This window comes from Myotis yumanensis, unplaced genomic scaffold, assembly GCF_028538775.1.
Source record: "Myotis yumanensis isolate MYYU_CA2020_CCGP unplaced genomic scaffold, mMyoYum1.0.hap1 SCAF_4, whole genome shotgun sequence".
Taxonomy (NCBI): domain Eukaryota; kingdom Metazoa; phylum Chordata; class Mammalia; order Chiroptera; family Vespertilionidae; genus Myotis; species Myotis yumanensis.
The window spans coordinates 75,929,116-75,955,599 of record NW_027223755.1 but is presented as its reverse complement, the minus strand read 5'-3'; the positions used below and the strand labels follow the sequence as shown (position 1 = coordinate 75,955,599).

Below are 26,484 nucleotides of genomic sequence, written 5' to 3'. Positions count from 1 at the left end.
GCTTTTATATGATTCATTTAATTTTATCTCTTCCTGCTCTGCCCCATCAAAATTCATTTTTTCCTGACTGCCTATTGAGCAAAACTAAGAGAGAATTTTGAAAAAAGGAGGTGGAAGAGAGATGTGAACCTAATTTTCAATGATAGCACTTGCTGGTGTGTGTCTTCCCAGATCTAGTTGACAGTCATGAACCGAGTCTTGACTTAGTGAAGAGAAGAAAGCAAACACTTCCTAAGGGCATTATGCATTGCTCCTAAAATTTAGTGCATCTGTAAATGTCTTTTCATTTTTGAATCACATGAGGAGAAGAGAAGGAAGGGTGTGTTGTTGGGATATATGTACAAAGAATCTTGTTGGCATCCAGAAAGTGAGAAGAATTAAATTCTCAGTTAAAATATCTGAGAAATAAAATGAAGGAAATTAGTGCCTCAATCCTAGAGGTAGATGGAAGATAATAGCTTGGTTGTTGATAGAGATTACTAATGCTGGACAGGGTATCCATGCTTATTACTCCTGAGGTGTATTCAAAGATTCATTTGTTTATTCATTCATTCATTCATTCATATAGGTGGACATGGCCCTAATACAATGATGGGAATTGTGGAGCCAGGTAGGGATGAGTCAGAGATGGTACTTGCCTTAACAGGGGAAAATGTAACATTTCCAAACAAAAGCATCATTTGGCACTTACTACAGTTTCTTGATAGATACTTGATACATGCCAAGTATTTGCTGAATTTAATTGTGCCGTAAGGGTGGAACAGATAAAGCTCAAGCTTGAATGCAGAGATGGATGGAAGGCTATGACAGGTGGAGAGAACAGTAAAGGCAGACACAGTGGGAGGACCGCACAGGCTTTATATAGAAGCATAGAGTCACTTATTCTGTCTGGCTGCAATGCAAAAGGCCACAGGCAAGTAGTGAAAAGTAATCTTTTGAAAAACAGGTTGGGACTCACTGAAACACCTATTGATCCAATTGATTTGAGAGTGTGTGTATTAACTCATTTTCAAATCATTTAGTGTTTCCCATATGTAGGGTAGGCCCAGTTACTGTGGCATTAGATGGGAAATGGGATGGTAAGGGGAGTATTAGTGGAAAGGACGTTGCAGGAAGATAGAAGAAATTGAGAATGAAGGAAATTGATCAAAACTGTCTTTGTTCTTTCAAAGCAAGAATATATTCAGGTAAATATTTAGAAGGAAATACCATAATTCAACATTTTTCATTAATTAGAAAAACTCTAATTTGTAATATAACAAATCAGTGAAATTTCTCCCTTTTTCCACCAAAAAAAAAAAAAGCCCCAACACACACACACACACACACACACACACCCCAAACAACCCCTCTTTAGGCTATTCCATAGAACAGCAGCGCCCCCATCACTTGGGAGCTGGTTAGAAATGCTGATTCTGCAGTTGGCCTGGAGGTCAAGTAGTAATTACCTACAACAATCAAGGCTTGACTACAACAAGACTGCTCACAGAGACCACAAGGGGGTGCACCAAGAGTGTCTACCTCAGGTAATTGGGACACTTAACACGGAAAGCCACTCTATCCACACAGCGAAGCATAAAAAAAATGCCAAGACAAAGAAACAGGCCACAAAGAACAGAACCGGAGGAAAGCAGGCTACTGGATATAGAATTCAAAACCACACTTTTGAGGTCTCTCAAGAGGCTTCTAGAGGCTGTCGATAAACTTGATGAGATGTACAGGAAATCTAATGAGACCCTTGATAGTGTGATAAAGGACCAACTAGAAAGTAAGCATACACTGACTGAAATAAAGAATATTATACAGACTCCCAACAGCAGACCAGAGGAGCGCAAGAATCAAGTCAAAGATTTGAAATGCGAGGAAGCAAAAAACACCCAACCGGAAAAGCAAAATGAAAAAAGAATCCGAAAGTGTGAAGATAGTGTAAGGAGCCTCTGGGACAGCTACAAGCGTACCAACATCAGAATTATAGGGGTGCCAGAAGATGAGAGAGAGCAAGATATTGAAAACCTATTTGAAGAAATAATGGCAGAAAACTTCCCCTACTTGATGAAAGAAATAGACTTACGAGTCCAGGAAGCGTATAGAACCCCAAACAAAAGGAATCCAAAGAGGACCACACCAAGACACATCATAATTAAAATGCCAAGAGCAAAAGACAAAGAGAGAATCTTAAAAGCAGCAAGAGAAAGAAACTCAGTTACCTACAAGGGAATGCCCATATGACTGTCAGCTGATTTCTCAACAGAAACTTTGCAGGCCAGAAGGGAGTGGCAAACAATATTCAAAGTGATGAATACCAAGAACCTACAACCAAGAGTACTTTATCCAGCAAAGCTATCATTCAGAATTGAAGGTCAGATAAAGAGCTTCATAGATAAGGAAAAGCTAAAGGAGTTCATCACCACCAAACCAGTATTATATGAAATGCTGAAAGGTATCCTTTAAGAAGAGGAAGAAGAAGAAAAAGGTAAAGATACAAATTATGAACAACAAACATGCATCTATCAACAAGTGAATCTAAAAATCAAGTGAATAAATAATCTGATGAACAGAATGAACTGGTGATTATAATAGAATCAGGGACATAGAAAGGGAATGGACTGACTATTCTTGGGGGGGAAAGGGGTGTGGGAAATGCGGGAAGAGACTGGACAAAAATCATGCACCTATGGATGAGGACAGTGGGTGGGGAGTGAGGGCAGAGGGTGGGGTGGGAACTTGGAGGAGGGGAGTTATGGGGGGAAAAAAGAAGAACAAATGTAATAATCTGAACAATAAAGAATTTAATTATTAAAAAAAAAAAGAAATGCTGATTCTCAGACCCCGGCCCGGACCCACGGATTCAGAATGCGCACTGGACATGCTGGCCAGGTGAGTACGTGCACACTGCAGTCTGAGATGAAGCCTTGCTCTAATCTACTGGGCGTTAGAGCCGATACTTTGCTGGGAAGAACTTCTCGCTGGGCTCGCGGTCTCCGGCCTCTTTCACTAGATGGCAGTCCGCCTCTCGTGTCCTCCCTGCGTCCCCCGCTTTGTTCCAGCCGCAAATTAAACCCGGGGTGCAGGCTGGGGCAGGCCTTGAAGCGGGAGGGCGGGTCCCGGGGTGGGGCCGGGCCTGCCCAATGGGCGCTCCCGGGCGGGGGGGCGGGGCCCTATTTCAGCTCCGGCCGGGGGCGCGCGGCGCGTCCCGGGCTCAGAATGTGGCGCGTCCCCGGCCACCTCTGCGTGCGCTTTGCCGGGCGGAGCAAGCTCTCGGGACCTTGGAGCAGGCCGGCCGCCTTCATGTCCACTCTGCTCATCCACCAGCCCCAGTACGCGTGGCTGAAGGAGCTGGGGCTCCGCGAGGAGAACGAGGGCGTGTACAATGGAAGCTGGGGCGGCCGGGGCGAGGTACGCGGGCGCCCGGGGAAATCTCTGCCGGAGGCTCTGCTCAGCCCGACTCCCGCTGCTGCCGTAGGCGGTTGTGCCGGGTGGAAAGTTTCGAGCTCCACCGGAAAAGTTTCTCCGAGCAGGGTGCCTTAAAACACCCCTCGACGTTAGGCCCTTGTGCGCTGTGGAGTCGGTTCCATGCCATTTTGGGGCTGGTTGGGGTTGGTTGGGGCTGTTGGGGTTAGACTTTTCACGCATATTTACTGCCTTAGGGCCGAGTTCTGCCGTCTGCTGTGAGTAACGCCCCACGCTTAACGGCGGAAGTTACCTTAATTTTGCGCTTGACTGTGGCTCCTGAGATGTGACATCTGCGCCAGGGGCAATGCTCTACAATAAATACAGCGTCGCACTGTCTTCTTTCTGAATCCATGTGGGGTTTGCAAGCTCGGACTTCCTGAAACCCTTGTTTTCCCCAGGACCGGCTTTCCCGCATTTGTTTCCAGAGCCCAGCACCGTGCCTGGCGTCCAGTTAGCGCTCCATAAAACGTTCTCTAGGGTACGATGGAAAGGCAAAGCACTTATCGCCTAGATCTTTTGAGAGTCGCTTAGGGAAGAAAGTTTTTGGAATAAAATATTATATAACATGCCACGGACGTCGTGCGTGTTATATAATGAACGTGTTTTGTTGGAGGAAACGCCTTCCCTTTAGTGGTTGTGGGAGATTCAGGTGGTTTTAATACCCCCACTCAGTTGGTAGTTGCCAATTGTTGTTTTTCCCATGGCATCTAGTCATTAGCTTCTTGGATAATCTATTTCCCTCCTGAAGGCCTTTTCAAAGAAAAAATTTTAATAATAGTTATGCCTTGATGATTTTTTTTTCTTTCTGTTGATCGTTTCAGTTTGTGCGGACACAGGCCTTGCCCATAGTTGTTTTGCTTTGGCTATTTTATCTCATGACCAGAGGGTGGGCAGCGTAAGGGAGAGAAAATAAGTAAAACTTGATTTTGGTCTGTTAATGGAAAAAGGGACGAAATAACAGGTTACATTTAGATTTTTGTTAATGTACCTAATACTTAGATGGCAAGAGAAGGTTTTGCAGCAAGATGGTTCTAAATGTTTAGGTCAAAATGGAAAGCTTTGTAGAGTGGCTTATTTGTAACAGAAGTTAAGGTTCCGAGATTGGATCTTTTTTCTTCTTCCACCTTTTTTTCTTCCCTCATTTGGTCTGTTCCCCTAATTTGGATGGGCTTACATTTTCTACATATGATTGCCATTTTTTTGTTTTTAGGTGATCACGACCTATTGTCCTGCTAACAATGAGCCAATAGCAAGAGTCCGACAGGTGAGTACTTCTATTTTCATGCAAACCGTCTACTTGGAGTTATTGGGAGTGATCAAGAGCCATAGGAAATTACAAAGTCAAAGAGCAATGTTTCTTTTTCATTGACATTTAAATTTAAGACTGTCCACTCTTCCCAGTGGAGGTGTGTGCGCCCTAGAAAAGGTGAACCATAAGGAGGACTAGGAGCGAGGGGGTCCCTTGCTTCTGAATCACCTGGGGACTCCTAGAACGAAGTTCCCATAAGTCGGGTTGGAGCCCGAGGTTCTGATATTCCAATACGCCTCAGGTGTTGTTTGAGATGCGGCTAACAGACAAAAAGCACACCTAGATTCTACCTGTCTTACTTATTGGGTTCCAGCGAGTTTGGGGAAGCATGGGCCATGAGAATAATTTCATGCCACAAATTTTAGGGCCACACAGAGATTTCCAATTATTTTCCAAAATAGTCTGTGTGTTCTTAGGAGATCATCACTTTTCCCTTTGTCTCCACCTAATTCTTTTTTTTTGTTGTTGTTACACCCTCTTCTCCTCCCCTTAATTCTTAATGTAGGCTAGTGTGGCTGACTATGAAGAAACTGTAAAGAAAGCAAGAGAAGCATGGAGAATCTGGGCCGACGTAAGTACGGAGGCCATGGCATGATTACTTACTGTAGTGCAATGAGGTAAAGAAGCATCTGATGAGCAGGCCAGTGCCCCTGGCTGAAAGAGGAGCCCTTTGGGGGCTGTGATAATCTCTCCTATAGTCTTAGAATAGTGCCTTTTACATATTGGGCCTTCAGTGTCAATGGGTAGTTAAAAAAAATCATTTTTATTTTTATTGCTTTTTAGAAAGAGAAATAGAGAAACATCCATCGATTGCCTCTGACACACACTCCAGCCGTGGATCGACTCTGCAACCTGGTTGTGGGCCCTGACCAAGAATCAAACCCACCACCTTTTGGTGTACGGGACAACGCTCCAACCAACTGAGTCACACAGGCCAGAGCATCAGTGGGTAATTTTAAATGGATTAAAACTCTTACTAATAAGAGTTTCCTGGCGACGTGGCTCAGTTGGTTGGTCCTCTCCGGTGCACGGAAAGGTTGCAGGTTGATTCCTGGTCAGGGCCCATCACCAGGCTTCCCCAGTAAGGGGTGTGCAGGAGGCAGCTGATTGATGGATGTTTCTATCTACCCCCCTCTCTCTAAAAAAATAAAAATACCCATTTGCTTCTTCTCCCTCCCCGCCAGCTCTATGGGAGGTGAATGGGGAGTTTCTCAGAAACAGATTCACATTTCTGGTTCACAGGGCAGTGGTGGCTGCCCTTCCAAAGGGCAGGGGCTGGAGTTCCTAAACTGTCTAAAGCAGCGGTTCTCAACCTGTGGGTCGCGACCCCTTTGGGGGTCGAACGACCCTTTCACAGGGGTCGCCTAAGACCGTCGGAAAACACATATATAATTACATATTGTTTTTGTGATGAATCACTATGCTTTAATTATGTTCAATTTGTAACAATGAAATTGGGGGTCACCACAACATGAGGAACTGTATTAAAGGGTCGCGGCATTAGGAAGGTTGAGAACCACTGGTCTAAAGGCTTTGAGGTGGGTTCTGCCTCCACCTCTGAGTCCACCAGGGGTTATGTGAGCAAATGTGGGACAGAGTGGAGTTTGGCCCCGCTTAGCTGTCACTAGGTGAGGGCCAGTTCTCTGGAGGAGGGGAGAGTAAAGAACAGGGTTAGCCTGGATTTCCTAATCCTCCCTCACCTCACCCTGAATATCCCTTTTGGTCTGCCACCAGAAATTCTAGGCCTGTGGCTGGAGGAATATCCTGGGGTTAACCCAGCTCTACCCCTGGGGAAATTCACCTCAGTGTGCTTTGTCATGTAAAAAGGGGAGACTGTCTGCCCACTTCCTGGGTTATCACGGAGGTAGAATGAGTCAGTCACGTAAAATGCTTACAGGAGAGCCTGGCACATGGCAAACCTCTACCTGCCAGTGATAAAAGCACGTGCTGCCAGGTCTGGAACTGTTGAGCTAAGTGTTTTCGCTGAATCAGTGATTGCTGGGGGGTGAGGGTGGGGGGTATCCTTGGGGAGGGGCAGGCTCTCCAGGAGGGCCCTGGGTTGGATGTAGCTTTGCTGTTTGCTGAGACACCTCTAATGTGCAAAGATCGAGGAACATTTTTCTGCTGATTTAATTAATTCTTAGACTGAGGGTTCCATTATACATAATAAAAGTATGCCTGAGCAGGAAGATACTTCCAAAAGTCAACAGTAAGCTAAGTAAAGTTCCCCCACCTGCGTAGAGAATAGTGTCCAGAGCAGCGTCATTCATTGTCATGCTTTAAAAATAACTTTTCTTTCTGATCATAAAAGTACATTTCCCACTTTAAAAAAAAAATTGGATGATGCAGTAAACAAGATAATCAAATTTACCTTCTCAATACAAATACTTTTCTTGAGTCTGCTGCGTCTTGAATGCCTTCAGCACAAAGCAATCCACTTGTCCAAGGGGCACATTCTGGGGAGGCACAGAAAGTACGGAGCTCCCTGGCTCCCGTCATGCTCCGCTAGTTTATTAACATGTTGCATTAGTGTGAGACATTTCTTACAGTTGGTGAGCCGATATTGATACACTGTCATTAAATATATAAAGTTCATCATTTATATTAGGATTTCACCCTTTTATACACTATTTTGATGCCTGTGAAACATTTGACCAGAAACATCTGTTATGTGTGTGTATTTACCCAGGGCAAATACAATCGTGTTTGAGAAAAGAGTTAGTGTGAATTCAGGATCTTTTCTTTTTTTAAAATATGTTTTCATTGATTTTTTTAGAGAGAGAGGAAGGGAGAGGGAGAGAGAGGAAAACATCAACATCGATCGGCTGCCTCCTGCAGGCCCCTGCCCGGCATCGGGGTCTTTTCTCCTGAACATCCTCTTTGCTCTAGGGTGGCAGCTGCCGTGTGACGTTAGTTCTGGGCTGTGCCTGGTCGGTATTTTCCCTGCCAGGGCCTCGTTTGGGAGTCTGCTCTTACTCAGCAGTGCCGGACTCTGCACCTTACATCCTTCCTCAGACTTCTCAGACTTCCCAGGAGAATGGGGGCTGCCAAGTGGGAACAGGTTGCTTTTCTGGGTGATGGTAGAGTCAGTTGGGGATCCACTTGCTGGAATTCGCGTTAAGCAATTGAGTTCAAAGTTTAGGGACGAGAGAGACTTTCCTAACCGTGCCTCCCATCGGTTGGCCTTGCCTGTGTGAGGACAAACTACTGTATCATTTAGTTCATTTAAGTTAAGCCGGGAATTTTTCAAAGGAAACATTTCCCTCGAAGGGGAAAGGAACAAAGTATAAAAATGCAGAAGGCTAGTTGTAAGAACTGATTTCTCCCTCTGAACTGGAACTTGCCACAGAGGACCTGGTTGGTTCCAGATGCTGCTTTCTCTCATGAGCCTGTTTCTGCCCCTCTGCATCCTCGTGTGTCCTCTCCATCTCTGGTGAGGGCCAGAGCCTCTTCCCTCCCTTCAGGGCAGGAACTGTGAAGGGGCCATCTTTAGCGGAATGAAGGAGTACCAGATACCTGGCAGTCTTTATCATGGGTGTCATTGTACTAATTCCTCAAAGGCTCAGCTAATACTTCCCCCTTAATTCTTGATGTGACTTCACGGGTGAAGTGTGCAGGGACGAGGACTCTTGCTGCCACCTCAGGAGGGTCTGAGAGTATTGATGCCCGATTTGCAAGGCCTGATCAAGCTCCCACTGGAGATGTAGCTTTCTTCCTTGTTTCCCACACACCCCTCCCTTCACTTTCCCAAACCTAATCCTGCGGTTCTCAACTCTTGCTTTTTGTGCAGATCATCTGGGGAGGTGGGGGGGAGGGGACAGGGGAGGGGAATGCCAGCCCTGGCTGGTATGTCTGTGGTTAGAGTGTTGTGGGTTCAATTCCCGGTCAAGGGCACTTACTTGGATTGCAGGTTTGATCCCCAGCCCAGGTCAGGGCACATGCAGGAGGCAACCAATTGATGTGTGTCTCTCACATTGATGTTTCTCTCTCTCCCCCCTCCTCTCCTCCCTCCTACTCTCTCTAAAAAATAAATGGAAAAAATATCCTTGGGTGAGGAATAATAACAACAACAACAAAGATGTCAGATTTGAGTGGCCTAAACTGGAATCTAGCTATGACCAGTGTGGGTGAGTTGGTTGTGTGTCGTGTGTACACCAAGAGGTTGCCAGTTCGATTCCCAGTGGGCTCCATCCCTGGTAGGGATAGGGAATGTGCAGTAAGTAGGTAGCCGATGGATGTTTCGCACTCACATCAATGTTTCTCTCTCTCCCTTCCTCTCTGAGTAGTCAGGGTTGAGAATCAATTTTAAATTATCAAGTCTTAAACATTTTTTTAAAAAATGTGTTTTTATTGATTTCAGAGAGGAGAAAGGAGAGGGAGAGAAAGATGGGAACATTGATAAGAGAGAAACATCCATTGGCTGCCTCCTGCACGCTCCCCACTGGGGATTGAGATGGCAACCTGGGCATGTGCCCTGATCAGGAATCAACTGGCGACCTCCTAGTGCATGGGATAGGGCTCAACCACTGAGACACACTGGCCGGGCTCAAGTCTTGAACATCTTAAATTACATTTCTCTCTGCTACCATTTTTGTAGTCCAGGCAGCCACCACCTCTGGTCTGGCCTAATGGTCTTCCTATCTGATCCTTGTTTCCCTCTGATCCATTTTCTTTTTTTAAAAAAATATATTTTATTGATTTTTAACAGAGAGGAAGGGAGAGAGATAGAGAGTTAGAAACATCGATGAGAGAGAAACATCGATCAGCTGCCTCCTGCACATCTCCTACTGGGGATGTGCCCGCAACCCAGGTACATGCCCTTGACCGGAATCGAACCTGGGACCTTTCAGTCCACGGCCGACGCTCTATCCACTGAGCCAAACCGGTTTCGGCACCTCTGATCCATTTTCTATATTATAATTAGAGTGATATTTTAAAATGTACTGTGATCCACGCCCCCCGCCCCCCCGCACCCACATTTAAGGCCCTCTGGTAATTGCCTCACTGTTTTTGAATCCTATACATGGCCCTCTGCCGTGTGGCCCCTGCATTTCTCTTCTGCCTCTTTGAACTCCTTACAATTTTCCAAAACCACCATATTTTTTCTTGTCTTTTGGCCTTTGCATTCTACTTTCTTTTTATATATTTTAAAATATGTATTTATTGATTTTAGGGAGAGAGAGAGAGAGAAACATTGGTTGGCTGCCTCCTGCATGCCCCGTACTGTGGATTAAGCTCACAGTAATGTTTCTTTTTTTTTTTTGTATTCCATTCAATTTTATTTCATTATAAAGTTGATGAGATGCCATAGGAACTTAACTCTTGTTTATATTAATTAGTCTATGGTAAAACTGGTTTCATTATACAGTCACAGAACTTATCAACATTTTTTTTATTCTTTTTAAAAAAATATTATAATAAGTATTAAAAACGGTATTACATGTGTCCTTCCCGCCCCCCCCTGCCCTTGACAATCCCCTGCCCTCCCTTACCCCCCAGTGTCTTATGTCCATTAGTTATGCTTATATGCATGCATACAAGTCCTTCGGTTGATCTCTTACTCCCCTCCCTTTTGCCCCCCAACCCTCTCTGGCCTTCCCACTGCAGTTTGACAATCAGTTTGAGGCAGCTCTGCCTCTGTATCTATTATTGTTCAAAAGTTTGTAATGGTCTTTATTATCCATGAATGTCACAGTAATGTTTCCTGACAGGATCAAACCCACAACCTTGGCATATTGGCATGACGCCTTGACCATTGAACTACCTGGCTGGGGCTTAGAATTTATACTTTGAATCGGACACTAAAATTCCATTTTTTTCTTAGATTCCTGCTCCAAAGCGAGGAGAAGTAGTGAGACAGATTGGTGATGCCTTGCGAGAGAAGATTCAAGTACTAGGAAGCTTGGTAAAGTATTTCTGTAGTAAAACTATAATCCTTTAAAGATAAATAAGACTATCATACGTTTCTCTATATAAGATTGATTTTATTTTAAGGTTTTTTTTTTGTTTTCTTTTTTTATCCTCAGCCGAGGATATGTTTTTATTGATTTGAGAGAGAGAAACATCAATGTGAGAGCAAAACATTGTTTGGCTGCCTCCTGCACACCCCTACCAGGATTGAGCCCACAACCCAGGCATGTGCCCTGACCGTGAATTGACCTGGCAACCTTTCGATGCACAGGATGATGCCCAACCAACTGAGCCACAGTGGCCAGGGCAAGCTTGTGATTTTTTTTTTCTTTTTTGGTTTTTCTAAGATTGTGATTTTTATGAAAAGCAATTTGTACATTTCAAGAGTCTTTTCTCTAGAGGAAAGATGAACGGAAAAAGTGAAGACTATTTTTGAGTTTTAAAATTCTTCAGAAAAATAAGAACAGATTTTCTAAAGTTTATTGCCTCCATAAAAGAGACACAAAATATGTTTTGCATCTCCCCCTCTGATCAATTTAATGTTTAAAATGTGAATTCTGCTGGAAAATGTAGCTTGGCTTTTTGTATTTTTAGGTGTCTTTGGAGATGGGGAAGATCTTAGTGGAAGGTGTGGGAGAAGTTCAGGAGTACGTGGATATATGTGACTATGCCGTTGGCCTATCACGGATGATCGGGGGACCCATCCTGCCTTCTGAGAGTAAGCAGTGAAGTCACGTAGGCTAAGAGCTCCGTGTTCTGTTACAGAGAGCTCCAAAAATGCCTTGGCTGTGATCAGTTTGCAAAAGAGGACTTGTAAGTGGCATATAAATGAAGGAAAATGTCTTTACTTTTTATAGTCAGAAATGTAAATTGAAACAGATGAAAACATCAGAGTAAGACACTTGAAACATTTATTTATTTTATTATTAAGAGTATTACAGAAAAATTTATTTTCACTTATTTATTTTTTAAATATATTTTTATTGATTTCAGAGAGGAAGGGAGAGAGAGAGAGAGAATCATCAATGATGAGAGGAAATCATTGATTGGCTGCCACCTGCACATCCCCCACTGGGGATTGAGCCTACAATCAAGGCATGTTCCCTGACCGGGAATTGAATTGTGACCTTGTGGTTCATAGATTGATGCTCAACCATCAAGCCACGCCAGCCGGGCTATTTAATTAAATTAATTAATTAATTAATTAATTGATTTTAATATATATATTTTTTATTGATTTCAGAGGGGAAGCGAGAAGGAAACAGAGAGATAGAAACATCAATGATGAGAGAAAATCATTGATTGGCTGCCTCCTGCATGACTCCTACTGGGGATCGAGCCTGCAACCCATACATGTACAACTCTGCAACCCCATCATGCCCTTGACCAGAATCGAACCTGGGACCCTTCAGTCCACAGGCCAATGTTCTATCCACTGAGCCAAACCGGCTAGGGCTATTTTTTTTTTTTTTTTTTTTTTAAGATAAAACTCAGTGTTGGCAAGTCCGTGGGTTGACAGACACTCTTATGGGGACTCGTAGTAACATGAATTGCCCATCCATCTGGAAAACAATTTAGAAATAATCCAAAGAGCCTTACATTTAATACCAGTTTCAAGAATCTGATTTGAGTAAATAATTTGGATGTGACAAAGGCTTATGTGCAAAGATGTTCATTGTGGTATCAATAGGAAACATTAAAAATGACCTGTAAATGCCATAAGGCAAAGGTTGAGCTCATGTTGGCAGTCTGTTAGCAGGTAAAAAAAAATCCTGTTTATGAAGATTGCCTGCCTCCAACCCCACACTTTTATGGGAAGGTTGTATTTACTTATTTTAAAATGATTTTTATATTATTTTTTGAAGAGATGATATACTCATATCACAAAATTAAGAAGAAATTAAGGAGTAAAGGATGGAAAGTATTTCCCCTGGGTATTCCATAGTATCCCCATGGAAGTAGTTTCTGGTTTCTTATATATCTTTTTAGAGCTTTTATTCGCTTTTAGGCAAATATGTGTGTTTTGGAAACAGACATTAACAAACTATACATTCCATTCTCTATTTTTTCTACTTAATGGGTCTTGGACATTGTTTCATATTCTGCCATTAAGGGGCTTCCTTCATCTTTTTTTATGGCTTTGTGTTTGTTGTAAAGATCCTATATGTAATTTGTTTAACCAGTTCCCAAGCGATGGATGTTCTCAGGCTTCTGCTGTCACACTGTGTTGCAAGGACCAGCCTTATACTCTGGGAGGTTTCCGTGATGAGCATAAGGGCTTATGTGATTGGTCATGCTTGCAGCTTTGATAGAGCAAACATGATTCTGTGTGGCTGCATTGAAGATAAAAGGGCTGGAAGTCTGCCAGAGTAGTGACAGTGGTTATAGTCATCTTCCTAGTTTTCAAAATTTCCATGTATGGTAATTATGATACATTTATGATCTGAAAAGAAAAAAAAATATATATATACACATATATATGTATATATATATATATATTTTAATATATTTTATTGATTTTTTTACAGAGAGGAAGGGAGAGGAATAGAGAATTAGAAACATCGATGAGAGAGAAACATCGATCAGCTGCCTCCTGCACACCTTCTACTGGGGATGTGCCCACAACCAAGGTACATGCCCTTGACTGGAATTGAACCTGGAATCCTTCAGTCCGCAGGCTGACGCTCTATCCACTGAGCCAAACCAGTTAGGGCAGAAAATATATATTTTTTAAAGAACATAATATTAATCTATGCATGGTCTTGGGGTAACTTTGACCTCATTAATGCAATTAATGTTTATTGCGTGTCAGATGATCTAATAGGTGATACTTGATCTAAATAAGGCATAGTCCTTGTCCTCAAGGAATTTATAAGCCTATAGATTCCTTACATTTAAGAGGAGAGGCAAGTGGGAGATAAGTATAGTAGAACATGGTAAGTACTGTGATGGGTGGAGAATAGGATAGTGAGCCCCTAAGCTAGCCAGAGAAAGTAAATCCAGGGCCTCCCAGAAAAGCAATTGAAGTTTAGATTTCAGGGCAGCGAGGCAGACATTTAAAATAGGCATTTTAAATAAGTGAAAGCTTAGTGTCCTAGCCGGTTTGGCTCAGTGGATAAGCATCGGCCTGGGCCTGCAGACCAGAGGGTCTCTGGTTCAATTCCAGTCAAGGGCACCATATCTTGGTTGCAGGCTCTTCCCTGGCCCCGGCCCTAGGTGGGGCACGTGCAGGAGGCAACCAATCAACGTGCTTCTCTCACATTAATGTTTCTCTCTGTCTTTCCCTCTCTCTTCCACTCTCCCTAAATATCAATGGAAAAATATCCTCGAGTGAGGATTAACAACAACAAAATAATAATAATAAAAAATTGAAAGCTTGGGATGGGAGAATGTGCCCTATTTGGGGAACTGTATGGCTTTAGCACAGCTGGAGGCACAGTATGAGGGAAGCTGGGGTGGTGGAGCGGAAGTGGGAAGAGACTGTTCCTGTTAGGGAGATGGACTTTAGATGGGCAGCTACAGTAGTGACCCAGACATCAAAGGGTTTTAAGCAGGGAAGTGTTATCAGCTGCACTGGCCTCCCTGGGGAGGAGGATGAGGAGGGGAGGGCAGAGGTGGAGAGGGCAGGTCCTACCAGAAGGAGGCAGAGCCAGCACATCACCTAAAGGGAGTTTAGGATGCCTAAGGGGGTCTGGCAGTGGGTGCCGCAATGGCGGCTTCCCTGTGCCTAGCTAGCTGTGTGAGCGTGGCCAGAAAGATGCGTGGCTGGGAGCTCCGCCTTTCTGGTTGGTCTGGTTTTGACCAGGGTTTGTGGCCATCACTCCTTGCTTCACTGCTTTGGTTGCCCTTGATTAAAATCACCAGAGTTCCTGTAAGGATCAGAGACATTGTGTCTCTCATTAAGGTTGGGGTCATAACAGCTTTTGTAGTGTGTTAATTAACGAACCAATGTCCCGCAGCTATGCAAAGTGATCCACGACAGGGCATCTGGAATCCCCACTGGGTCCTGTGCGCCTTCGTTCTGAAAATGAAAGCTAGCAGACTGATTAACTCGACATGCATTAAATGAACACGCTTAAGCATGCCTCTCGCCTCCCCCTGTCCTCAGGACCTGGCCATGCACTCATTGAGCAGTGGAATCCTGTAGGCCTGGTTGGCATCATCACTGCGTTCAACTTCCCTGTGGCCGTGTATGGCTGGAACAACGCCATCGCAATGATCTGTGGGAATGTCTGCCTATGGTGAGACCTGCTTACTTTCTTTTCCAGTAATAGTTGATAAAAGTAGCCATTGTTAGGAACTAGCAAAAGTATTTTAAATGTATTGAAATCTGTTCTACTACTCTAATCTTTCTTTTTTTGTTGGTGAGATTTTTATTGATTTTTAGAGAGAAAGGTAGGGAGAGGGAGAAACAGCGGTGTGAGCAAAACATCCATTGCGTGCCTCCTGCACGCCCCCTAGTGGAGCCTGCAACCTGTTCTTGTACCCTGAAGGAGTTGAACCAGCAACCTTTTGGTGCACGGGATGATCCCCAACCAACGGAGCCACACGGGCTAGGGTTCTACTCTTTCTGTTAACATATTAAGTCATATTGGCTAGTTGTGAAGTGCCGACTTTGAATTATTATGTATTTTACCATTGGTAAAATTTTGTTTTTGACTTCTTTTTTTGACATAGCGTTGTCCGTCCAGTTGTTTCCACCCCAAGGAGGGTACTGTAATTAAATTCTGACGCTGACTTCCTGTGTTTAGTGTCAGGTTCCTCATGTATAAGGCCTCAGACTTCCACAAGACTGGCTCCACTTCAGATGCAAGCTGCAAGTACCCCAGGTCCCCAGGACATCTGCAGTTCTGACCAGCCATCTGTAAATTTGGGGGTTCCCATGAACTCTCAGCTTCAATAATTCATTAGAGTGACCCAGGGGACTCAAGAAACCGCAGTACTCAATGATTATAGCTTTTTTTTTTTTTAATTGATTTTTTACAGAGAGGAAGGGAGAGGGATAGAGAGCCAGAAACATCGATGAGAGAGAAACATCGATCAGCTGCCTCCTGCACACCCCCCACCAGGGATGTGCCCGAAAACAAGGTACATGCCCTTGACCGGAATCGAACCAGGGACCCTTCAGTCTGCAGGCCGAGGCTCTATACACTGAGCCAAACCAGTTAGGGCAGCTTTTTTATAAAGGATACACATAGGGAAAGGTCTAGAAGTGTCCCAGACAGTGTCCCAGATGCAGAGCCTCCAGCCCTCTCCCAGTGGAGTTGGGGTATGGCACCCTCCCAGTCAGGAGTCTCCACTGAGCTTTGGTGTCCAGAGTTTTTTATTGAGGTTTTATTCCATAGGCATTATTGATGGAATCATTGGACGTCATTGAACTCAATCTTGATTTCTCTTTCCTGTGGTTGGTCTTTCTGGTGACCAGCAACCAGCCCCCATCTTGAAGCTATCTAGTAGACACAAGTCACCTTGTTAGCATAACAAACACACTTTTGTCACTCAGAATCCCAGGGTGGGTTTGTTTTGGTAATCTTCACCTGAGGCTATTTTTTCCTTTGATTTTTAGAGAGAGTGGAAGGGAGGGAGGGAGAGAAAAGCATCAATATGAGAGAGACACCTCTTGGTTGCCTCCCACACTGTGTCCTGACCAGGGCCAGGATGGAACTGGCATCTTGGAACCTGCAACCCAGGTGTGGCCCTTGACTGGGAATCAAACCCGGGACTCTTTGGTCCGAGGGCTGATGCTCTAACCACTGCTCAGTGGCCCAAGGTATTTGAAAGCTCTATGCCAGAAACAAAGACCAGTTAAATAATCTTTATTGTACTACATTCCCCAAACAGAAAACTAAATAAATAACTAGGAGAAAAAAAAGGAACTTTCGATAAGTCACAACATTCTTTTTAAAGTTTGACTCTCTTTTCTTCAGTAAGAATTTGATAGTGAATTTCTAAGTTATTCTGAAGCCCTTGGCCAGTGTTCCCATTGATGCATTAAATTTTACATTTTATGAACTATTTGATAGTACAAGTGAAGTGGGAAAATGTCAGCCTCTTATAGATGACAAAACACTGATTTCAGCCTTCCTGTTCAGCGGAAGAACTAGATTTGTCCTTGCCTATTTTGCATCTTACCACTAGTTATAGGCTGATCTAAATGTAGTCAGTTGACTGTACTCAAAGACTGTCTACAAAGCAATGCTTAGGTGGGAGGATTCGTCATTTGGCACCGTGTTGCCAAAGGGACCTGTGCTTTCTGGCAGCTCACAAGCCTTCCAACATAAATCATGTTGATTTCCGCTTCACTCAGTTCCCATGATTGGCAGATATTAATGCAACAGTTCCTATGAGCCGTGCAGCAAGCAGGTTAAAAATTGCTTTTTGTCGTTTTTATATTTATGAAAGTTTTGTAGTCTGCTAGGTCCCAGAGACACCACGCTGAAGGACAGGTTCCTATTTCAGTTATGAGAGGCTCAATTGGCTAAAAAGACTTGCTTCTGCTTGATAATAAAAGGTCTTTATGATTTCCACCAAATTAAATTGCCTTTTTTTTTTTTTTAAACCGGTAAAGGAAAGGAGCTCCAACAACTTCCCTCATCAGTGTGGCTGTCACAAAGTGAGTATGTGTGGCTTTCTTTTTCCTGGGTGTGGAGAAATCTCAAGGGTGACTGACAGGCACTGAATTTTAATGTGATGTAAAAGCCTCATCTTTCAGGTGGGATTTGGCTAGCCTCTTTCTTTTTGACGGTAATAGCACCTTATGTTGTTTTGCAGCTTACAGAGCTCCTTCAGAGCCACATCATTTAACTTGGTAGAAACATGGCTGATACAGATTTAAGTGTTGAAATCGAACTCTTATGAACATTATTGTCACTTGCAAAAGAGAAGCAAATCCAGCACAGAGGAAATTTTCTTGCAGTTTTGGGGCTCTATTTTTAAACTATTCAACATGTTAGTAGTTTTGTTTTCTACCCAGCGAATTCTTTTATTGCTTTTGTTTCATAGACTGTTAGCAAAGCAGAAAGAAATATTATTCCAGGGATTCTTCTCACACTATCTATAATGTATTTTATCTTTTGATTAAAAATTGTTTTATTTACTCATATTTGAAAACTTCACATCTGATTGTGTCATAAAATCGATGTTAATAATTTGTCACTCTGCAATTCAGAGATCGTATACAAGAGCATACCTTTCCATGTGAGTGAGGATGCATCCTTTATGCTTGGTTGATTTTGTTGGGGAAATTGGGGTATCCCTTTCCCCACAGAGTGCTGAGAGTGGAGTCCTTAAGATATCTAGAGAAAACGAATTTTCTGAGGTTTGCACGGGATGATGAGTGATTTTTATTTGCATAGAATTTTATCATGGGCTTTCCAAAGTCCCTTTTCCCTTAGTCCAGTTATGGAAGTGTAACTGAGGTTTCAGTAGAACTAGAAGCAAAGCCAGTGTCCAGAATTTCCCTTCCATGTTGCAGCCGGGTCCAGTCAGCATCAGGCTAGTTACAGTTTGTTAGTCCATTGTGTGGGGGGGTGCACATGGCTGTGGCCACTGGAGAATGCCAAGAAGCAGGAGTGAGAGCCCAGGAAGCAGGAATCAACCAGGAGAGTGAAGTCCTTTGTTTAGGGGATTAAATATCCCACATCTTTGTGTGCTTGCAGTGACCATGCCCGTTCTGGCCATTGACCTGTTCCCAGGTGTGACTGACAGTCAAGTACCCTCCGAAGTTGTCCCCAGTTCATCACCCCAACTTTACTGGGCATGCATCTATTTCCTCTCTGTCCCATCTTTTCCCCCAGTCATCTGCAGGGGATAGACTGGTGTCTCCTGGTGAAGCTGCCCAATGATATGCCTATAATATTTGGCCTTCCCTTTACTCCTTTCCTGTTATTAATAAGTAGGATAATTGCAATGGTATCATGCTCATGGTTTGCATTCTCTGATTTAAGAATTGTTGTAGAGAGCTTGTGGTGGAGTCTATATATAAGAGGGTCCTCAATATTAGAAGATCATTTATGGCAGCGGTTCTCAACCTGTGGGTCGCGACCCCTTTGGGGATCAAACGACCCTTTCACAGGGGTCGCCTAAGACCATCGGAAAACACATACATAATTACATATTGTTTTTGTGATTAATCACTATGCTTTAATTATGTTCAATTTGTAACAATGAAATTGGGGGTCACCACAACATGAGGAACTGTATTAAAGGGTCGCAGCCTTAGGAAGATTGAGAACCACTGATTTATGGGATACTGGTTTAGGAATTGAAAAGTGAGCTGAAAAAGAGAAAATAATAAAAAAAAGAATAAAAAAAAGAGACAATAGTATTTACTTGAAAGGAATGTGTGATACTGAGCAAAATATATCCTTCAAGGTAGGGGTGTTTGAATGAAATATTACTTATTACTCTGATATACAAAACATAAAAATGATGAGATTCCTCAGGCAATTTTTTTCAAAATTGAAAACTTAGAACTGGCTTGCCAATTTAAGCAACTGGTTTAAAATACTGTCGGGTTGTTTTGTTTTGTTTTTAAATACTGTCAGTTTTGATATTAGTTTTAAATGTGCTAAGTTATTGTTGCTTTGAGCTGCTTTATAATTACTATATGCTTTAAACATTTTGAAGGGTTTGAAATGCTCACATAGGAACACAGCTGATATTTTAAGTAATTAAGAATATCTTATTTTGCAGTGGAAGACAATGAGTAAGATGATGCTAAATTCAGCAAGGGTGCTGCCATATCTAACAGATCTTAAATTCACTTAAACATTCAGACTCATAAGATGAACATATGCCACATATCATACCCCTATTTAGAAGGATATGCTAATTTGCCAGGAGGATAGCATTAGGTACTTCTCTTCAATTGGTGTCCTTGTAACAGTTTGCACAGGGGTAAGGAGATGAGACCTAGATGGACAGAAGTGGGGAGTTGCCCTGACTTATACCCTAATGCCCCATAGGAGCCAGACTACCTTGTACCAATTCTATTGACAGAACTTTCAGCTGCCCATAAGGGACATACAGTTACAAGAGTCACTGCACTCAGGGAAGGCCAAAAAGTATGAGGTCCCTATTTATCGTTCTCAGAAGGTTATTGTAGTCCAGACGCAGTTGGCCAGTCAGGGGTCATTTTTACCGTAAGCCATGTTGTCTGTGTAGGTAGCGTGGTTGACACTCTGACATTTATCAGGGGACCTGGGTAACAAAACTAGACAGTTAACCTAAGGTTAGATTCTCATGCATGAGGGGGAAAGGATTTTGTTAACCTGTACCCAGAGGCACAAAGCAAAATCATTACCCTTCAAGGACAACCAGTTTCCTTGTGCAGTCAGGATGTACACCCTAAGTCCCTGGAAAGAATTGTACAATTGGACACCTCGTCTCAGACATGACAGCTGTAGTGTGTGATCCTTGTTGGATGGAAAAAAATATTTTTTATTAAGTTTATTGGGGTGACACTGTTTAGTAACATTATATAAGTTTCAAGTGCACAATTCTATAATACATCATCTGTATATTGCATTGTGTGTTCACCACCCAAAATCTAGTCGCACTTCACCATAAATTTGACCCCCCTTTATCCTCTTCATTCTCCCCTCCCCTCTCCCCCTCTGGTACCCACCCTTCTGTTGTCTGTGTCTGTAGTTGTTGTTTTGTTCATTCTTTTGTTGCTTTCTGTTTTACATCACACATGTGAGTGAAATCATATGATTCTTGTTTATAAAGGACATCTTTTGGGGGGACAATTGGAGTATTTACTTACATTCGCAATGGAATCTTTTATGGAAATGGGTATAGGATTTGGACCTTCTTTGAAATCTAAACTAAACCAGTTAGAAAGTAGCCAGCAAGTTGGGATGATTGATGAGAAGAACCTTGGTTCTATTTAGGCCCATGCTCCTCAGGAAGCTCAAAACGAAGAACCCTGTTTCAGAGAAAACAGAATGACTCAAGCCATTTTTATAATTCAAAATACGATTGAGTCAGCATTGAGCTGTGGTTATTTTAACGATTACAGTGTAAGTTGTGGGAGACTGGGGAAAAGCTGTGCTGTTCGCAGTGCTTTAACCTGGAAGTGCTGATACGTCCTGACTGTGAAAGGTTTGATGTGAAGGCAGCCCGCAATAGCCCTGGACTTTAGAATTTTGTAGGCAGGTCCAGATCCCTCAGCTGTATCTCCTCACGACCTACTCTAGGTTTGGGGGACACTGGCTCTGCTTTGCAGCGATGTGTTGAACCTTCTCATTTGCTGATGGGGATGCCCTTTCACTTCTTTGTCTTTCTAGGTTTTATTTCTTTTTAAAATTTCTTTACCATCATTTTAATGGATTTGTAGCAACAGACCAAAAAAAAAAAAAAACCACCCCAAAACAAAAAATGCCCTGTGTTCAGTTAACCATCTTGAATCATATATGTCCTCATAGCTTGGCAGAAAATACTTGAAAACAATGATTACTTGAACTACCTGACCCATGCTTTATATCTTTTATTTATTTTTCAGGTTTAAAAAAATGTTTTAATTGCTTTTTTAGAGAGAGAGAAAGGGAGAGGGATAGAACGATAGGAACAAATGAGAGAACATTGACCGGCTGCCTCCTGCACGTCCCCTGCTGGGGATCAAGCCCAAAACCTGGACAAGTGTTGCATGGGTCACCTCTCAACCACTGAGCAACACTGGCTGGGCTGTGTGTTTGTTTGTTTAAATTCTTTCTAAGATTCCCTTAGGGAGGGAAAAAAGAGTTCTACTTTAAGTGTTTGAAAACCTCATTTCTGTTATGCAAAGAGAAATCCAGACCTAGATGTTTGAGGGGAGGAAGAGAGAGTTAGGTGGATGGAGTTTTTAAAAAACCCTAAGAATGAATTTGCTCCCTTAGCAGTAATTGCTTTTCCTTTCTAGGATAATAGCCAAGGTTCTGGAGGACAACAAGCTGCCTGGCGCGATTTGTTCCTTGACTTGTGGTGGAGCAGATATTGGGTAAGTCAGTACGTGCAGAGTATCTTTCTGTTGAAGGACCCCAGGCTGATCGACTAGAACCATCTGTCCTAGAAGAACTAAACGCAGTGCAGCTGGAGTGAGCATGGTTTTTTGGAATCATTATCATTATGGATCTCATTGGGCTCTGCCTTTATTAGTGCACAGCCTCTGTTGGAGGATGAGTAAGATACTGCCTTTTTAATTGCCCAGAGCTACTATTATAAGGTGTTTATCTCCTACAATAACAAGCTGCTGTAATGGTGGGCAGTCCGTGGCCTGCTGACACTTGATTTATAAAGGTGCGTGCTTACAGAGCAGAGCTGGGGAATTGGAGTCTGGTGTCTCACCGCCCCCGCCCCCCCAGCCCAAGAACCTAGTCTATTGGTCTGTGTTCTTCAGCCAGCCAAAACGGGGAACCTTGTGAATACAGCTTCTTTATTTAAATTTATTCAGGGTTTTTTAGAGTATTCACAGTGTTGTACAACCATCACCATTACCTTATTCCAAAACATTTGGCGGGGGGGCGGCAAAAGAAACCCTGTAACTATTAGCAGTCATTTCCTATCCTCCCCTTAGCAATGACTAAACTACTTTCTGTTTCCATGGATTTGCCTACTTGAGACATTTCATAAAATCAAATCATGCAACATGAGGCCTTTGTGTCTGGCTTATTCTCTTAGCATAATGTCACAGCCTCTTTTTAAGCTGGAACTGACTATATAATTGCTCAGAAGCATGATGAATGAGGTTGTTGTTATCAGCTTAGACTTTCACTAGGTGAGGTTTCATAGGGGTCTTATTGGTGTAGTTCAAATATTAGTCTCCCTCTATTTTTACCTCCATACTTACTCAACTTACTGGGCTATCTCAAAAATGAGCAATTAGTACTCCTTTTATTAAATAAGTGAAATATACTAGTATGCATAGTGAATTATCTACATGTATTAAAACATGAGTATAATATCCTTTGACCAATTTGTTCTTAATCTTCTGGGTATCCTTGCCTTTGGTCTTAGATTAGCTCAAAGAATTGCATTAGTGTGTAGGTGTGCATTACGGAACCGCTGCCTTGGGTATCCGTGCCTGTGTTTGCTGGGCTGAATCTGGGGAGGCCTACATGGCTACATTCATCAAGCTGTTCATGCTCTATATTGGACTGATACTGTGACTGCCTGGTTGGCCCACACCAAGCCCTTTGAAGCGCCAAACTGAGCAAATCAATAGTGTCTGGTCTACGTTCCTTAGAAGCAACTGGAACTCCTAGCATAGCCTTTATAAATCATCTTCCACAAGGGATACTTAGGATGTTTCCTACAGTCTAGCTTTTTAATTCTTGAAGAATTAGTAGTTTAAGAGTCTGTAAAATAACTGGGAATCTCATCGAGGAAATGCTAAGGTCACATTGTCAGTCACCCATTTAGGACAGAAAGGACTATCATTCTTAGCAATGTCCTCAAATTGATTTCTGTTTATAGAGAGCTCAGAAGAGGTTAGCCTATTGTATTACCTGATTCTACTTGTGAAAATCGAGTTCATTTTCATGAAGATCTTCCCTTGCTCTCCTGTAACTTAGACTGCCTTTCCAAGAGCCCATGTCAGGGTTTTCTGGCCGGTACCACTAGGTGGCGCCATTGCTGGGCTTCTCTGAGTAACCTGTCTGTTCTGCAGCACAGCGATGGCCAAGGATGAGCGAGTGAACCTGCTGTCCTTCACCGGGAGCACTCAGGTGGGGAAACAAGTGGCCCTGATGGTGCAGGAGAGGTTTGGTAAGTGTTGGCTTTCCAATGATTTTGATTCCCACAGAGGTATGGATGTGAAATCGAAAAGTTTTTTGTTTTGTTTTTCTTGACCCTTTCCATGGAGATACCAGCCATGTTTATCTGAATGTCCAAGTAAAAGAAAAGGGTACAGTTATTAGTGGGTTAATATTAGGTAATTGCAAATTTAAATAGCATAATTTGGGAAAGAATGTCATTTTTCTCTTTAAATGACTAATAAAATCATATCAAATGTATCAAGTTCTGTCAGGCCTATTTGGCAAATTAAAAAAGAACTCACAATTTAAACAGGAATATAGGACCTACAGAGAATGTGGAATGGAAGATTTAAATCTGTTCCCCCATTTATTTATTTAAATGGGGTTTTTGTTGATTTTTTTTTAAGAGAGGAAGGGAAAGGGATAGAGAGATAGAAACATTGATGAGAGAGAAACATCATCAATTGGCTGCCTCCTACACACTCCCTACCAGATATTTAGCCCACAACCCAGGCATATGTCCTGACCGGGAAGCAAACCATGACCTCCTGGTTCATAGGTTGATGCTCAGCCACGCCGGCTGGGCTCCTGTTCCCTTCTTATTTGAAGTAGTAGTTAGTTGTTCTCTCTTAAGTAGTACTATTAGTTAAATGGATTATGATAAAAAAAGAAAAATACTCTATCTTAAATTACAGGTGCTTTTTATGGAGGGGGCTGGCTGCAGGAGTGTGGTTAGGGAGCAGAGAGAGAATTGGAAAGATGTAGGAAGTGTAGGTCCCTTCTCTTCTGCCGCACAGCACTTGAAACCAGGCAGGAGGAGCTGATGTGCCGTGTGGAATCTTCCGTTCCCTCCCCTTCTCTTGCCATCTCGGGTAGTGCTCTGCCATAGCCAGCAAGCTGTCACCAAATCAGGGCTGCAGCAGAGACGAGGGCTGACGGGCACTCAGTGACTTGGTAAGAGCAGCCCTCTCCCCTTATCAGCACTCAGTGATACGTGACTGTTTCAGAGCGTGGAAGTGAGGACCTCTGCTGCTGTCACATACACTCCTGATACCACAAGTAAATAAAAGTGATTTGCGTAGAAGCTGATTTCAAAGTGCACTTAAGGAAAAATAAATGTATGTTAAAATGGTGTGGCAAACACAGCTCTAAAATTGAGGCAAATAAATTTCAAATCTTTATGCTGGGAGTGTAAGGTCAGAGTGGCATTCATAGCCTGCTGTGTAATTGCCTGGAATGTAAGCTGGCAACGTATACAGTAGCCCTAATATTCATGCCCTTTGGCCCTGACCTACATAGGTAAGAAGTAGATATCCAACAGTCCATATATTCAACACTAGGGAAGTAGCTAAATAAAATTTGGTACATCATCATGATGGATACTATGCAGTAAAAAAAATATTTTTATTGATTTCAGAGAGGAAGGGAGAGGGCGAGAAAGATAGAAACATCAATGATGAGAGAGACTCATTGATTGGTTGCCTCCTGCACGCTCCTACTGGGGATCGAGCCTGCAGCCCAGGCATGTGCCCTGACTGGGAATTGAACCACTGAGCAATCCACTGAGCAATCACAGCTGGGTGATTTTTTTTTTTTTTAACAGCTAATAATTTAAGGAGAAGGTATAAGATATTAATCAGAAAATAAAGCAAAGTTAATTTGATAGTTTGATCTCAACTAAATGTAAACGCACAGGAAAAAGATTGGAAGGCACTATACCAAAGGATAAGGACAGATTTCATGGTGACCTATGGGCCATAGCTTTTTGCCTGCTTGATACATTTTGCTCTTTTTAAAAAATAATTTTCTACAATGAGCACATAATTTTTAAACCTTTTTATTGTGATAAGATGTATACAAATTTACCATTTTAACTATTTTTAAGTGTGCAGTTCTATGGCATTAAGTATATTTACATTGTTGTATAGCCATCACCAATATCCATCTCCAGAACTTTTTTTTTTTTTGTCTTCTCAATGGACACTCTGTATCCATTAAAACTAACTCTCCATTTCTGCCTCCCCATGGCCCTTTGGCAACTACTATTCTACTTTCTGTCCCTGTGGATTTGACTCTTTTAGGAAGCTCATATAACCAGAATCACAATATTTGTCCTTCTGTGACTGGCTCAAGTCATTTAACATAATGTCTTTAAGGTTCATCCATGTTGTAGAATTTCCATTCTTTTTAAGGTTGAATACTATTTCATTTTATATATATTCCAAATACACACACACACACACACACACACACACACGCACACATACTAGTAGCCCTGCACACGAATCAGTGCGCCAGTAGCTCTCTGCGGGGCCTGGCCGCTCCACGCCTGCTGCCCAGAGGCTCTCTGTGGCCTCTGGGCTGTGGAACGCTTGCCTCGTCGCCAGGGCAACGATGCAATCATGTCCCCCTCTCCACACCCCCGCTACTCCGTGCCCGCTGCCCAGAGGCCCTCTGAGGCCAGGGTAGAATGCTTGCCTCGTCGCCACGGCAATGAAGCAAGCATTCTGCCAGGCCGCTCATGCTGCCTGCTCTCAGTGGCCACCCCCCTGGGACTGGGGGACTCTGGCAAGGCCGAGAGGACCGGGCGCCACCATCGTGCGGCTATGGGAACCACCAGCTTTGTGATGGAGTGACGGTTAATTTGCATATTACCCTTTTATTAGATAAGGTTTTTTAGCCATTCATCCTTTAGTGGACACTTGGGTTGCTTCCACCATTTAGCTGTTGTGAATAATGCTGCTGTGAACATGGGGTACAAATGTCTGTTTGAGTCCCTGCTTTTACTTCTTTTGGCCCTGTACCCAGCAATTAAATTGCTAGATCATTCATATGGTAATTCTGTCTTTAATTTCTTGGGACATTGCCATATAGTTTTCCATAGTGGCTGCACCATTAACACTAACTGGGTGTTTTTTTTTTGAATATAACGTCAAACTTAGAGAAAAGTTGTAAGACACACAGTAATTTCTATGTAGCCTTAACCAGATTCACCAGTTGCTTACATTTTTGCCCCATTTGTGTTATCATTTTCTCTTTCTCCAGTAGCACACACTCACATACACACACACAAAT

General features: G+C 42.9%; 1 protein-coding gene across 1 annotated transcript in view; it reads left to right on the top strand.

Moving 5' to 3' along the window:
• Window positions 1-3,199: 3,199 nt before the first annotated feature.
• The window catches only part of ALDH7A1 (aldehyde dehydrogenase 7 family member A1), a 38,553-nt gene continuing 15,268 nt past the window's right edge, over window positions 3,200-26,484 (top strand). Inside the window, exons 1-9 of the mRNA XM_070412554.1 lie at window positions 3,200-3,396; window positions 4,664-4,717; window positions 5,268-5,333; window positions 10,587-10,667; window positions 11,267-11,390; window positions 14,781-14,913; window positions 17,241-17,285; window positions 21,576-21,653; window positions 23,322-23,419. Coding sequence (XP_070268655.1) covers window positions 3,205-3,396; window positions 4,664-4,717; window positions 5,268-5,333; window positions 10,587-10,667; window positions 11,267-11,390; window positions 14,781-14,913; window positions 17,241-17,285; window positions 21,576-21,653; window positions 23,322-23,419 — 871 coding nt within the window. The 5' untranslated portion in view covers window positions 3,200-3,204. The remainder of the gene's footprint in view (window positions 3,397-4,663; window positions 4,718-5,267; window positions 5,334-10,586; window positions 10,668-11,266; window positions 11,391-14,780; window positions 14,914-17,240; window positions 17,286-21,575; window positions 21,654-23,321; window positions 23,420-26,484) is intronic.